This window comes from Sturnus vulgaris, chromosome 6 (genome assembly GCF_052056855.1).
Source record: "Sturnus vulgaris isolate bStuVul1 chromosome 6, bStuVul1.hap1, whole genome shotgun sequence".
In the NCBI taxonomy this organism is placed as follows: Eukaryota; Metazoa; Chordata; class Aves; order Passeriformes; family Sturnidae; genus Sturnus; species Sturnus vulgaris.
In genome coordinates, this window is record NC_142248.1 from 37,871,642 (window position 1) to 37,886,251 (window position 14,610).

Consider the following 14,610-nt stretch of genomic DNA (forward strand, 5'->3'; position numbering starts at 1 on the left):
ATTCAGCAGAACACAGACATGGCTGAGTCTAGATTCTCTCTGCACACCTGTCCGGTAGGAGCTGGGGCAGAGTGTCGTCATTCCTTCTAGGACTCTACAGGAGCTCTTTCCTCTGTGGACTCTGGTGCAGGGTATGTTCTTTATTCCAGCTTTAGATCTTGGTGTTTACCTAATGATTGCTGAATTTACAGTCCCAAGGGTATGGCTCATACAGATGATTCAAGCATTTTCTGTCTAGAAAAAATAGTCTAGAATGAAACTCATCTGAACTAAAATAAACTAGTCTAAAACTTTAGCTGCAAAATTTCTTGGAGCAAATTTAGGTGAAGACTTCAGATGTTGCCCTTCCATTTGAGGAGTTAGGAATTGTCTCACCTTTGGAGTGATTCTTTTTTAACAAAGAAAGAGCCAAACAAATGCTGTGTACTGAAGTGTTTCAGAGGCGTTTTTGAGGAATTCCAGTGTAAAAGTGAGTTACTTTGGGTCCAGTCTGACAGGGAGGACTCTTGTTTGTCTCATGCAAAAATACTCTGTAGACTAAAGCTGAGGCAATCATCTTATGTAAACTTGAGAACTTTGTGGTACTTCAAAGGTATTGATTGACCATTGTGATGATCTACACATAGCACATAGATGCATATTTAAGAACAGGGGCTAGTGAAGGAACAAAATGAAATCTGATTCAATGCTTCTGAACTTCCGGTTATCTCAAATTATGCAAGAACTGGTTGGTCAAACCAGTTTCTCAGTATTCAGTGTGAGCCTGAAACAAAACACAGCTTCCACAGGTTCTGTAGTCAGTGAAGATATTTGGCAAAATATGTCCTGAAACATAAAGGTGTCATTTTACTTGCCTTTAATAATATTGTGCAAACTTCTCAAGGAAATAACTTGTAAGATCATGTTATTTTCTGGGTTTTGAAGCTGGATTTTAGGTAGGTGCTGCTCAACCTTATCAAATTCATTTTGCTCCTTTCTTCTGCTAAGACCACAGTCACTTGACACCTAACTGACATGGGGTTGCCTTAAGTCATATGCTTTTCCCTGAGGTTTTCCCTGGTTTATGTCAATTTCATTATTTTCTAAACTGAAAATTTTATACCTTACTGACCTTCACAGTTTGAGAAAAATAGAGAAACAACAGTTTCTAAGCATCTGAGCCCTTACTACTTGAATGATAAGGTCCTATTTTTTGAGCCAGGTCAGGTTTCTGCTGGCAAAAGCCTTCTCTGCATTTTCAAGCACCCAAGTAGTTGCATCTTAAATTTTTCCTCTTGGACCTGCATATCTTCCATTTGCCTAGTACCACTGGGCAGATTTTTAGTTACTGATGGTTTTCTACCAGCCTTGAATTTGTTTTTTTTTTGTTGACAGTGACCTCTGTTAAGAGAAAAACTCCTTTATATACACAGAGGCGAAGTTGCAAGTGAAATCCTAAAGGTGATAACAGTCTGTTATAAGGCCTGGTGTCAAATGGTTTGTGTATTTATACTTTTGTGTAATGTTACCAGAACAGAGGAAAAAAAAGGGCAAATGTAAGACAAATTTAAAAGCCCATTTAATGAACACACAAACTGTGTAAAGACAGGTATCAGCTTTGCTCTATCCCCCTAAATCCCATACAAAATATTTCTCTGTGGCGTGTTATGCGAATGAACAACATGTGCTTTCCTGAGCATTTTCAGTTAATTAATTTTGTTACTCCATTAGACATTAATACCTGATTTAGTGAGTATATGCAGTTCAGAAATTTTAGCTGTTAAAACACTTATTCCTTTGGATAACGAACTTGAAGATTTTGTTTATGTAAATCTTAAAACCAGTTCAGCTGATACAACTATAGAATTTTAAACAAATGTGAGAAATCTCACTTTGGTTTTGGCATATTATTGCCCAAACACTGCAGTGGACCATGGACTCTTTTCTCAAGCAAAGCTGTCAGTCCAGATTACTTTGTAACCCTAGTTATGTAGTAACCATAATTACTCTAGGAATATCATAGTTCTGGACAAGAATAAACTGCTCCTGGAATATTTTTCTAATAATAATTTCCCATTATTTTATATACTGGCTATAGTAGAAATGGTTTAACAAACCAGTACCATTCTTGTATGGGCATTTGTTAATTCAGCCGTATTTTAATTGGTTTAATTGCATTAGTGAAGTGTACTATGAGACTTCTTTTTTTACACTGGATTGTTTGTTATGTTGGACCCTTTATTTTTTTCTACCTTTCAATTTCAAACCAGAAAGTAGAAAGGTGAGCAGAGTTTGACATCCAGCATGTTCTGAGTGCCAGTGGAGCTGTTTCCCTGAAGGAGACATGCACTTTCTGTATCCTGCTTGCATGTCTAAACTTGCCCTTTATTATCTAGATTAGTGAAACTAGGAGTGATTGCACCTTTGGCTCCAATTAAACGTCTTCTAATTTAAATTAAGAAAATATTAACTCAGTGGCTACTGTTGACTTTTTTCTTACTTAGTACTTATTTACTTACTTACTTAGTATTGCATTATCTTCATGATTTTTTTTAATACAGCTGTTATATGCTGATCATTCATAGAATTATTTTCTGTTGTGAAACTTTATTTTTCCTGTCTTTGGAAAAAAGCTCCAGACTTTAGTCTACACTGTATGTGGAATTTTTAAAAATATACCCACCTCTCTCCTCACAATCCCATAAAAGGGGAAGGAGGGTTTGCGTTCATGCTGCTGCAGTGAATGGACCCCAGAAATGAGTGCAAATGGCCTTCCTGATTGTCTTTGCTATGGCTTTTCATTCCTACCCATGGCAGTGCATTTTTTACCAGATGTGCAAAGTCCTGTGTGTTTCAGGAAGTCAGAGAATGCATGGATAAACAGGATAGCCCTAGCAGCTAGTTCTGAAGCAACCTGTGTTCAATGCTCACAGCATTAATTGACTTAAGAAAAATGACCCCATCCTCTGAAAGCTGCATCGTTCAGCTGTGGAGTGTCCCATTAAGATGGCAGATGGGACAGCAGCTACCTCTTCGAGGCTGGGATGAATATTGTTTTACTAAATTCCTGTCTTGGATCTCATAACTCTTCCATTTCCCACGCCTGCTACACTCATATGCTGACAAAATACTACTGCTAATAAAACACTACATTTATTTACAAAACTTTGAGCAGTGTCTTAATTTGTTCCTGCTGCTTGATCAGTGGGATCTGTTTGTCCTTAAGCCTGAAGCTGCTGCACCAGGCAGTAGAGCTGCAGCTGTTGTGGCTCTGCTCTTCCATGGTTCCTGTCACAGCTGTTAAACGGGCTTACTTGGCTGTTACTCTAGTAAATGTCTGCAGATTTTATTCCATCTTTTCCCACCTGATTCACCAGACTGAGTGGTTCCATCACAGAAAGCACTACTCTCTGGCTTTCTTCTTTCTTTACAGGCAGGAGCTTTTAATAATTTTTCATTACTGTACCTATTGTATTCTTCCAGAAAATAGAACTACAACTGTTCCAATCCCACACCCTTTGTATCACAGATGAGACTTACTGTGAACTTTTGTATCAAAACAATAACTTTATTTGAGCCCTCATTTGCTTTTCTGGTTGTTTTCCTGTGTCTCTTGTGTTACACTGATCACAATCTTATGAATGACCTTGCTTGGAAGGCTCTGATACAATGGGAAAATTCTGTAGAATTTTTGTTTTAATCAGGACCCACTGAGAACTCACCACTTCGGTGAAACTTACGTGCCTAAAAAACAGGTTCATATTCTTGCTTTTCCTGTATGAACATCTGAGATCTCTTCTGAAATCAAGTACTTGGAAGAACTCACAAACTTTCAGGTCTCCCTTGGGAGTGAATTTCTGAACGGCATCATAGCCAAGTTTTAAGGCAGTACATTTGTTCCATCTGCAGGAGCACAAGGAAATTGGTCTTGAGGTTATTTCCACTTCGGTGTTCCTCTGGCTTGCCTGCTCAGAATTGCAGAATTAATTCAGAGCGAGGACTGAAATACAAGGAATTCCTAGTACTCACTGGAAGCCATCTGCAGTGAGCTGCTCCTCACCAAAGCAGGGAGCATTCACTGCCTATGAGATGTAACCAGGACCGACTCCTTGTTCCTATTCTTGGAACTTGCATTCTAGTGTGGCCGGTACAGTTTCTAGAGGAATCCTAGGAAGGTAACTCTTCATTTTGTTTCCCAACAATTGGTTGTTACAATGTAAATCCAATGCTAGAATAGGCCTTATTGCTCCTGTATAGGGTGATGAGCCTGTTGAAAAACTTTGACATTATGTCATCCCTAGGGCTTCCTGTGTGCTTATAAAGCACATATTTGCATATGAACAGTTTGGATTGCTGATTTAATTAAGACTGAAAATAATACCTTTGGACGTCTTTTTCCATGGTACTTCAAAGTTGCTTAGTGGATGTAATCTTCTGACAAGAAAGACCTTCCAGTTGCTGCTGGATTTAATAGACTTGTGAAGAATGCTTCAGTAATGGACTAGTGAATTCTGATTCAACCTTGTCACTTGCCAACAAAACTTCCCTGGTAAAAATTTCAGATGTGCTTTCAGTGGCTTGTTTGCTCCAAAGTTCTGCCTTCTTTCACCATCTAGTCCTTAAGTAATAACTAGGAAACTTTTTTATCACGAAATATACAGCATCTTTGCATATCCTGACTGTCAAGTGTAAAGAACAACCCACTTCAGTCTACCTCAACAGTGTTTCAGTCAAATATTCCCTGCATAAACAAATGCAAATAAAGGTGTTCACGTTCCTTCAGGTGAGGTTTGTGGAAGGCACCAAGTTAAGTGCCACATGCTTTGTTATCTATAAATGTCATATGCACCATTTGCAAATGCACACACAAGTCTGCAAACTATCCAGGTTCACGACATATCTGAAATGATTAGATGCTTCCTTAAAGAGAAGGGCTTTGGTTTTAACAGAAATTGGATGACTTCTATCCAGTCAGTCCAGCCCTCTTTTCCCTCTTTCCACCTCTTCTGAGGTCAGGGTTTACTTCCATCATCGTGACCTCTCAGTTCTTGGATCCAAGTGTGAAAGAGCTCCTGTAGATTCTGAAGAAGTCACATAATTCTGTCTTCTGTCTGTATGCTAATTGCTGCCTGATCTTGTCTAGTTTGATGGATCTGAGTCCCAGGATCTTAATTTTGAGGTAAGAACATAAGCTGGGAGCTGCTTAGAGGAGTTGCTGAAAGTGCATTTATCACACCCTACGAGGTGAGGAGTTGCATGGGGATACTGGCTGGTGTGCTTCCAGCTGCCAGCATGCTCCTTGGCCTGCTGGAACACGGTAGAACTAACTAATGACCTTATAAGAAGGCTAAATTGTATTTTGTCAGTAAGCTTTTCCTAAATAAGCCTGACAAAGTTACTTTTATGTGAATTATTAAAAAGGGGCTACTGTATAAATACTGTATAAATCTGAAATATAGTCTGTCCATTGGTACCCATAGGTTTAATCTGTAAGGTGTAGTTGCCTTAATTCAGAGCGGCAGCCTCTGTGTAGTGAGGGGCACTGTACAGTCCTGGGGCTGTGTGGGAAATCAGTCTCAATTTGAATGGCAGAGTAGTTAAAAGAGCTGGCACCAAGTTTTCCTGAGTGTGAACTTAAATTGTAATAGGAAATCTCTACTGACCTCTTGTCAGCGTTTCATTCTGTTTTAAAATTACCAAAACAAATATTTAGTTAGACAATCTATTTTTCTATTCAAAGCCTGTAATACTCAATCACATATAAGAGATGGAGTGTTTCCCTGTATCAGGTCAGTTGTCAAACATACTGATACTGGAATCGGTTTGTTTGACACCACCCCAGTAAAATGCTGATGAATTTTTTTGTTGTATGATTTTTAAAGTTCACTATGACTCCAAGTGCAAGGTAGATTAAACCAAATGCTGGGATCAGATCCATTCCGTGTTATAAATGCACACGTCTGAGAGCTCTTTGTGTGCTGCTTGGCTGAGACCGTGGTGGATTAGAGCCTTTGTAGGAGAGGTGCTGATGTCTGAAGTAAGCAAGTGTTGGTAAAAATCAACTGTACTCATTATAGGTTCAGGTTAAGAACTTTATAAAATTCATGTCAGGTTCTCTTGCTGGATTAATGTAAACTGCTTTGTTTGCAGGGTTTATTGTCATCCCAAAACCAGGCCAATTCTCCAAGTGGAACTGTAGTATAGCCATCACACTACTGCTAGCAAATCTCTGAACACAGGACAAGAAGTAATGACAGTGGAACCAGGAGCTGTTCTTCAGGCCAAGAGCATCACAAATTATAATGTGGCAGAGTGTAAACATGGAATTATGTGAATCACATAGTGACTTGCAAAGGACAAATGTAAGGAGTCTCACTACAGCTGATCCTGCTAGGCTGCTCACCCAAGGAAGAGTTTGCATTGGAGAAAAAGCAAAAAGCTTCCTTTAGTGCTGCAGGAAAAAAGTAGTAACATTTTTGTTTTCTTTATACTTTTCAAGTCCAGTGTAATTTAATCTCTCTATAAATATATAAATAAAGGAGATATATATATATATATATATATATATATAGTGTAAAATAAGATATGTTTCTTAAATTCAAGTAAGTTCAATGGTTAAACTAGTACTTCACCATTGTTTATTTTGCACTGATTTTTTTAACCAGAGGTGGCTAGAAGACAGCCTGGAATGCACTCATGGAAAATGAAAGTTATTACTTTCTGGCTTCAAAATGTTTTTCAGGAAGATGGATGCTGCAATCATAGATTTTTTTAAAACAAAATTGTTTTGCACTTAAATAGTTTAATGCTTATAGAGAATTACTTTAAAATTGGTGTCCAGACACCAGAAAAACTATGTTGTGGAGAAAAGATCCTTTGTATCTATTAAACATTTATTTTAATATTGTTGTTTCCAACTGCAATCGGCTCTGTATTATATGTATAAATAATGTAATTCAGTGATGGGGGAGGGGAGTAATGGATCATTACACTAGAAATTCTCATTCATTTAAGAAAGTGATATTTCTAATTCAGAAAATACATATTAAACTATCTTGAATATGCATTTTTGTTTACTTTCTGTTCAAATCAAATCACTTTTGATGTAACCAATTCTTTGTTGAATTAAATGTTTGGTACAGAAATACTATCTAAACTTTGTAGAACAAATTCCTTTCAAAATATCTCACCTAGAACATATTTAATAGAATTCATATTTAATAGAATTGAATTTCAATTAGGAAAGTGAAATACAATTGTTCTGTTCTTGTTCTTTATGGCTTATCTCCAAACACATTCTGCAGTTTAAATACATCATACAGCAGCAATCTCACAGACAGGCAACTTCATGGGGTAAGGATTTTGTCACCATGTAGTCCTGTGCATTTGGAGCTGGGAAGTGGAAGATCCCACAGCAGTAGCTGTACTTTCTGACTTACCAGTCAGAAACTGGGTTAACATATTGGAGTAGCATTTCTGAGACTCATTTGTCTTACATCAGGCATCTCATTTATAATTCAATGGTCTTAAACTGATAAGTGTGATGGGGATAGACATATCCATGGATTTGCAGAGGTTAATGCTGCTTGTCATTTTTAATCAGTCAACACACCACTTAACTTGTTTTCAGTACTTCCTGCAAAGATTAACCCGCCCCGGAATGACAGAAAAAAGAAGTATCCATCATATGCTTCCTTATGTAGCAATGTTCACAGCTGGGATTTGCAGAATCCTGCAGGCAGAGTAGAACAGAGGCTGCTTGCCCAGGACCATGAACCTGCCCGCAGGTGCACATCCTGTATCCATGGGCACATGTTAATGCCCTTCCTGCTCGCCAACAATAAAGCTGGGTAGAATTTTTTAGATTACAAGTAAACTTAATACATTTTCTGGCATGAGAAGTGATTTGTTTTCAGGAAATGAATGAACATTTGGGGAGAAGCAACTGCAGTAGCTTGTAACTAAGTCTTATCCTTGCAATGCAGCCAGCATGTAGAGAACTGCCAGATCCGTTTATAAGCAGGGAATTAGTTCCCTACTTTATTCAAGATGAAGCTGTGCTTTACAATTCTTATCTGTCTTCTTCTAAAATATGAGGAATGGGGAAAATACTGAAACTGAGCAGGATTATTTTTCAGAAGTTTTGTTTTATTAACATAGTGGGTTTAACTGTTAAAATACAGATAAACCTTATCACTCAAAACTAGTGTAGTTATCTCCCTATAGACTTCTTCTATATAAGTGCTTCATATGGTCTGAGTCAAAATGAAACAGTTGAAAAAAGAAGCAATAACTTTAAAAGACTTTTTTCCTTCAGCTGGAAAAATACAAAACCAGTAGGGAAAGAATTGCAATATCCAACATCAGGGGAACAAGAGCAGCTATTCACATCTGTGTTGGCAGGGTATGTCCCTGCCACAAATCGCAGTCCAGCAGCACACAGGAAATGTGTGTGATTTTTCTTTTTTTAGACTCTTCTTTACTATTAGGGCAATCATCTAGAAGCTTGAACTCCCCATACCACACTCTATTCCATATGGAAAAAAATTATTTTAGTAAGAAACTGGATGCTAATAACTTACCTGTAAGGAGCTTAAGACCTCTACTGTAGATAACAGCTTTTAATAAAAATACTTTCCCTACTACATTAAAAAAATAATTAAAAGTGAGTGGAACACAGATAATCTCAACATGGAAATTTAGCTGGAAGAATGAGGTTAGGAATCATACTTGCCAGTTCATAGTTTAAAGCTGGGTGTATTTTAACTATAAAGCAGGTGGGGAAAACTCAAGTTTGCCTATTCATCCAACAGCCAGAGAAGTGTAAGTTGTCTCCAGAAGTTTAACAGCAAAGAACTTGTTTAGGAAATAAATATCCTTGAAGGACTGTATTTGCCAAACTGAGTAAGTTCCACCTGAAAGCGTAAAAAAAAAAAAAAAAAAAAAAAAAATTCCAATGTGAGTCTTCACTTCAGATTTGCAATTTTATAGCAAAAATGATCTGTTGAACATGAAATTGCCATTCCCATTATAACAGTCTTATAGTCCCAGATACAGAGAATGTGATAATACACAAAATGTTATTCTGGTAGCCTTTTCTCTGCAGGTTAAAACTTATGAAAATTCTGACTTCGTCTTTTTCCTGGTGTATGAATTATCACTTACCTGATATATTAATTAGGGAAGCAAACAGTGGCAGTAACACTTTTAAAATCAGAAAGGTATCTTGTGCCAACAGTTTGATGGACTTTTTTATTTAGTCAAAATACTTAAACTTCAGCATCTGTTGTTTGAGGCTTACAGAAACAGATTATGGGAAGCAACCAATACAATTACTATATCTCCATCAGGAATATAGTTGTGATAATCTGAGCTTTCACCTCCTGTATAGTGCTAGGTAAGAGAGATCTGAGTCAGAACAATCCATCAAATGTGGGTAGTAGGATTTGTCCTCTTTTTTGGTAAAATATTAACAACAGTGGATAGTAAGCTCCTTTGGATCCAGTTAGTTACCTATTTTTAGACCATCAATTTTAATGCTACTCATTATGCTCAACTCCAAATACATCGGCACTAAGCAACTCATCGTCTTCCTCTGGAAAAAGCACTGGATAAGCTCATTGCACCTTTTGCTCAGTGTTCCAAAGGTAAGAACTTGGAGGTTACTGTTGCACTGTGTTGCCTGCCTATACACCTGCCGTCCTTAATTTCATTTTCTAAGCGTGGCATCGTACCTTTCACATATCCATCTATCTGTCTATAAAAAACCCCTATGGTAGGTATTCAGACAAATACTGTATTGCCTTATTGCTGAAGTTCTTTGTTCTATCAGTATAAGCTGCTAACATGAAAGCATACAGACATGGGGAGATGATTCAGTGAAATGTAATAGAACAGGAAAACTTAGCCAGTCACTGGTTTTACATACCTTCAGTGCACTCTGAGATACTGTGTTCAGAACAGTTTTTGCTTGGAACTAGAAAAAGCAGCATCCATGCAGTAGGAGTTTCAAGTAAAATGACAAGGAGCAGTTAGCTGTACCATTGTATTCTGCTGTTTCCCTTTGTTACAGTGTTCTCACTCTACTGTGTAAAGCACTTCCACTAAAACTTGGTTCATGTATTTGTTCAGTCTTAGTATGAGAAATCTGCCCTTCCTTTGGCACATCTAGTGCAAGTAGCAGCAGTAGAGGTTTCCCTGCAGAGCCTTGTTCAAATGCTTTAGTCTTATTCTATAAAAATTCTTTCCAGGGCTGGGATGTTTTTCCATTCTTGTTATTGAGATTCTGAAAATTTGCTATGAAGAAATGACATAAATTGAGCAATGGTACATGATGCAGGTGGACGATATTTAACTTGGATAGTCAAATTTGAATCAATATCAAATACTCCCACAGTCTGCACCACATTTACCCTGTGAATATTTTCACATTTTCAACAATCTCCTTACAAATGTCACGTTGATCCTCAGTACAGTATGTGATAGTAATACCATCTTCTAAAAATGAAGACAAACATAAGTTAGACAAGTACTTTTAAGCAGTAGATGTCAAAAGGATTCATAAAGAACTTCAGTCTCATGAGTTCTCCACATGGAAAAGCTACAATGTGGAATTGGGGCATGCTCAAAGTTGTCCAAAATGTCCAAAGTTGACCTGAATAAGGATTAGTATCTAATCTAGTTACAACAGAATCCTGCAAGTGTTGAGATGCCTCTTCTTACAAAAACAATCAACCAATCAACAAATCACAGCAAAAAGCCCGCTTACTGGAACACCTCAGAGTGAGTGAGAAGAGCAATTATTTTCACAAATGCATAGCCCTGTGGAATCTCAGAAGAAGAGCTGAGAACATAACAGGCATAATTTTTACTCATATAGGATCTTTATGTTAACCTGTGCTTTACTGCACTGTGTATATTAATTTTTTAGAATAAAGTTAAGTCTGGATCTAGAGCAAAAATCTCAAATTGATGCTTAAGGGTTGGCTAAGTGACTCGGATGTGACGTACTCCTCCCCAGTGCCCCATTTTCCATGGTGCCTCCCCACAGCAGTACCTCTCACACAAAATGCCCTTTGCCTCCTGCTCATGGCTGGATTTTTGAACAGCAGCACCAGAGCCTAGTGTTTGGTTATGAAAAAAATGATGATCACTTCCTAATTACGAGCAGAGTAACTTTTGTAACTATTAAAACCTCCAAAAAAGTTATTTGCCAAACCTGTCTTGCATGCACACTTGGTAGGCAACATATTTTTAACCCTCAGCGAAGTATGACTTGCACAAACTTTTGTTTTCTAAATAACAAAACTGTTCTATAACACATCACCAAACTTAAGTATTGCAAATTAATTAATGCAAATTTTTGGATCTCAGGAATTTTAAAATCAATGGTATCAGTTTGGAATAAAAATTCTTTCCTAGTAAGATAAGGATGTTCCCTTTTACTTTATTTAGCAGTAGGAAATACTCTGTTAAATTGTTTCTGGTGATCTGTGTGCCAGATTTCTGAAGCATGATCAGCTACATGCTTTTACTGCTCTTTTAAGGAAATGGCTGCAATATCCGTCCCTGTTATGACTTTAGATTAATGTTAAGATCAATTGCCTGAAGCAAACTATGACTAAGTTTTACTTGCTTTTGAATCAGCTAAAAAGTTGATTTATCTTTGAGTTAGATTATAGTTACATAAAAATATTCTGCAGTTAGAGAAACTGCATCAAAAATCAAGTATCTCATATGATTGCACAATTTAAACATTCTCAGTAAAACCTGAGGCAGAAGTTACTGAATACAGGAGGGAAATAATTTCCAGAGCTAACCGAAAAAAACCGCAAAAACCGAAACCCTTAAATATAAAAAAAAAAATACAGCAATTGACTGTCATTTGTAATACAATTTGAAAACTTAAATTCTGTAGATAACATTCCATTCCTAATACTTGAGCTCTAAGAATCCTTTCATGCTATTTTTAACCAACCTCCTCCTCCACCAGGTTCTAAAAGGAATAAGTCAAAACTTAGGAAGTTCAATGCAGAACACTCTCTGTGCTCTGCCAGAACAATGCTTTAATTAAATATTGACCCCTTTCAGGAAAAGAATATCAAAATGGTAGGAAAGCAGCCCTCAAACCTTGTGGGGTTTTCCTACAAATTGTCAAAGCAAGGCAAAATCAGGCACTGCTGTTCTTGTTAGATCTCTAACAACAGAAGTATGCCTGGGTCTCTCACTGCATAGCCAGGCTTTTCCTCACTTCTGTTCCTTCTATAGCAGGCAAATGGAAACGTTTCAGGGAAGACTGAAGTGCCTTCTGTTTCTCAGACTGTTGAAGAAACAACAGAAGTTTCAAATGTGCTTCAGTGGGCAAGTGAGAGTCTACACCTCAATATATGATCCAGTAAATCTGACAGACTGGAAAACAAGGGTTCCACCACCTTCCTTAGGTCCCTAGAAAATGGAATGCAATGTACAAGTAGGACAGGAAATCAATTTGGCTACTCCAGAAAAAATTTAATTTTGGTAATTCTCCCAGAAGATCCTCATGTTGATTTGTTTTCTTTCCTGGACTTTCCTAAGAGAATGCTTTTAAAATAAATAAACATTCAATTTCTTTCTGAAAACACCTTAACAAACAAAATTAGAAGAGAAAACCCAAATAATCAGAACTTAAAAAACGCTCAGCCAATTACAACTTCACCTCATTCCTTTTTAAAAATTGCTTGCCTTACTTGAAATCTTGCCTAAAGGAACTTCTTAGAAAACCTACGCTGATGAACCCAAGAACTAAATTAGTGGAAAAACTGGCTTCTCATCTAGAAGGAGAATTCAGTGGAAAAACTGGCTTCTCCTCTAGAAGGAGAGTTCATGCATCCAAAGCTGAATGTTCTTTGCTAGTTTGTGGAGGTTTCTGAGGGCTTGTTTGAGAAAAACCTGTATTTGAAAGTTTTCCATGTGATACTAACTTCCACCTCACCTTGTTGATACAGCAAGTGAATAGATATTTTTCACATAGCTGATACATAAACAGTTTTCGTTTGCCCGAATTTTTAATCAGATTTATTTTTTATTTCATGTCAAATACTCATTTGGAATTTTCCCCAATATCATCTATATACAGGATAATTACGTTTTTTAAAAAAAATACTTTTATTTGCACAAAATGTAAACTGAAGCCCTGAAGAGGCAAAAGCATAATTCCTGTCTCTGCCACACTTCATCTGGAAAACTTTTTAACTCAAGGCAGACATCAAAAACAGGTGATTATATTTAAAAATAAAGGTGGAGCTGACCCTTTAAGTAACAGCAATTCTAACAAGAGTGTACAGAAGGGATTATGAGATATCAGAGCTTCTAAATTCTAACTGTGTATGTCAGGGATTTGGGGGGAGGGGAACTGCATCAGACCAAATAAAGATCTGTGTTTAGGCAGACAGAATAAACCCAAGTAATCAGCTTAAGTAAAACATTTGTTTCTAACTAACAAGCTCAGTGCTACAAATTACTTTCTCTCAATGGGATGACAATTCTTCCACTTAAATACTATCTGTCTTGGACTTGCCTTTGAAATTTGCCACAAATACTGAAGTACTTGCCCTGACATATTTTCTACTAGTCTTAATTTTTTGTGCACAGTTAAAGCTCGTGTGTTGGCTGTCTTAAAAAGGCTGGGACAAAAAGAAGAATAGAGACAAGCATCAGTCGTGTTTTAGGTAAGGTTTGGACTCAATGCAAAGCACTACGTTGACTGAATTATGTTCATGGTTGACATGACAAGGACTAGCACTGGAAACAAATTTAATTTCTTACCACTTGAAACATGGACACAACACTTCCCTTACCTTTTGACTTTAGTCTTCAAAATTGAAGTGATTTGAATTCATTTGCTAGAGTTCTTGAAAATAAGGGTGCTGTACGGTTTGATGGGTAGCAGTTCTCTCATTGGAGTCATATTTTATCACTGCACACAGGAAATAGAAATCTTTGAAAGGCAATTTGTGCACAAAATTTTTTTCCTTTCTTTAAAGGGAGGATTCAAAACTCAAAATTCTGTGTTAATCAAGCTAAGAAAAACATTTAACCATGCATATTCAGAGAGGATTGCAATTTACTGAAAAGAAAGAATTCACCTGGTTTAGGCAATCATTTATTAGGAAAAAGTAAGTATTACTTGAAAAAAACCCCTTTTCTTTCCTAAAAACTTACGTCACTGGCCTCAAAGATACTATGGAAATAAAAGGCCAAATAAGATCAAGATAGGCTCAGATTTCCTCTGCTCTGCCTGTAAAGTTCATGAATGGGTGACTGTTTCTGGGTAGGGATAGGAGACACTGCTTTTGGATTGAAGGAGTAGCTTGGGTTAATAAATGGAAATCTGTAGCTGCCCTCTCCTGGTTTGGGGCAAAATATGTAGAGAGATCCATTGCCCTTGTGGTGAAGGGCAATGGATCTGGGATTGTGTTTGCTTCTAGTAAAGTGGTAGATCCTAGAAGACAATGTGTTCTCCTCATTTTAAGACAGCAGAATCAAGCAGTTCATCTTGCTGTGTATACACATAGAAATGTATTTATAACACTCCATTCCTAACACAGGTTCTTTGCAAGCAGCAGTACTGGAAAGATGATAATTTGAACTGCA

At 37.2% G+C, this 14,610-nt stretch overlaps 1 protein-coding gene and 1 non-coding gene across 13 annotated transcripts in view; one reads left to right on the forward strand and one right to left on the reverse strand.

Moving 5' to 3' along the window:
• Positions 1-6,881, forward strand: part of WDR20 (WD repeat domain 20) — a 45,142-nt gene extending 38,261 nt beyond the window's left edge. For 2 of the 5 annotated variants that reach the window (XR_015804241.1, XM_088166267.1), the window contains one exon: positions 1-6,881. Coding sequence is in view for 3 of the 5 variants with exons in the window: in XM_088166267.1 (XP_088022393.1) it covers positions 1-90 (90 nt within the window). In the remaining 2 variants the exon portion in view is untranslated. The other 3 variants (XR_015804242.1, XM_014871951.2, XM_014871949.2) reach the window with 2 other exon arrangements.
• LOC106850575 (uncharacterized) overlaps positions 6,602-14,610 on the reverse strand; it is a 22,418-nt gene continuing 14,409 nt past the window's right edge. For all 8 annotated transcript variants that reach the window (XR_015804245.1, XR_015804244.1, XR_015804248.1 and 5 more), the window contains one exon: positions 6,602-13,933. This is a non-coding gene — a transcript (uncharacterized LOC106850575). The remainder of the gene's footprint in view (positions 13,934-14,610) is intronic.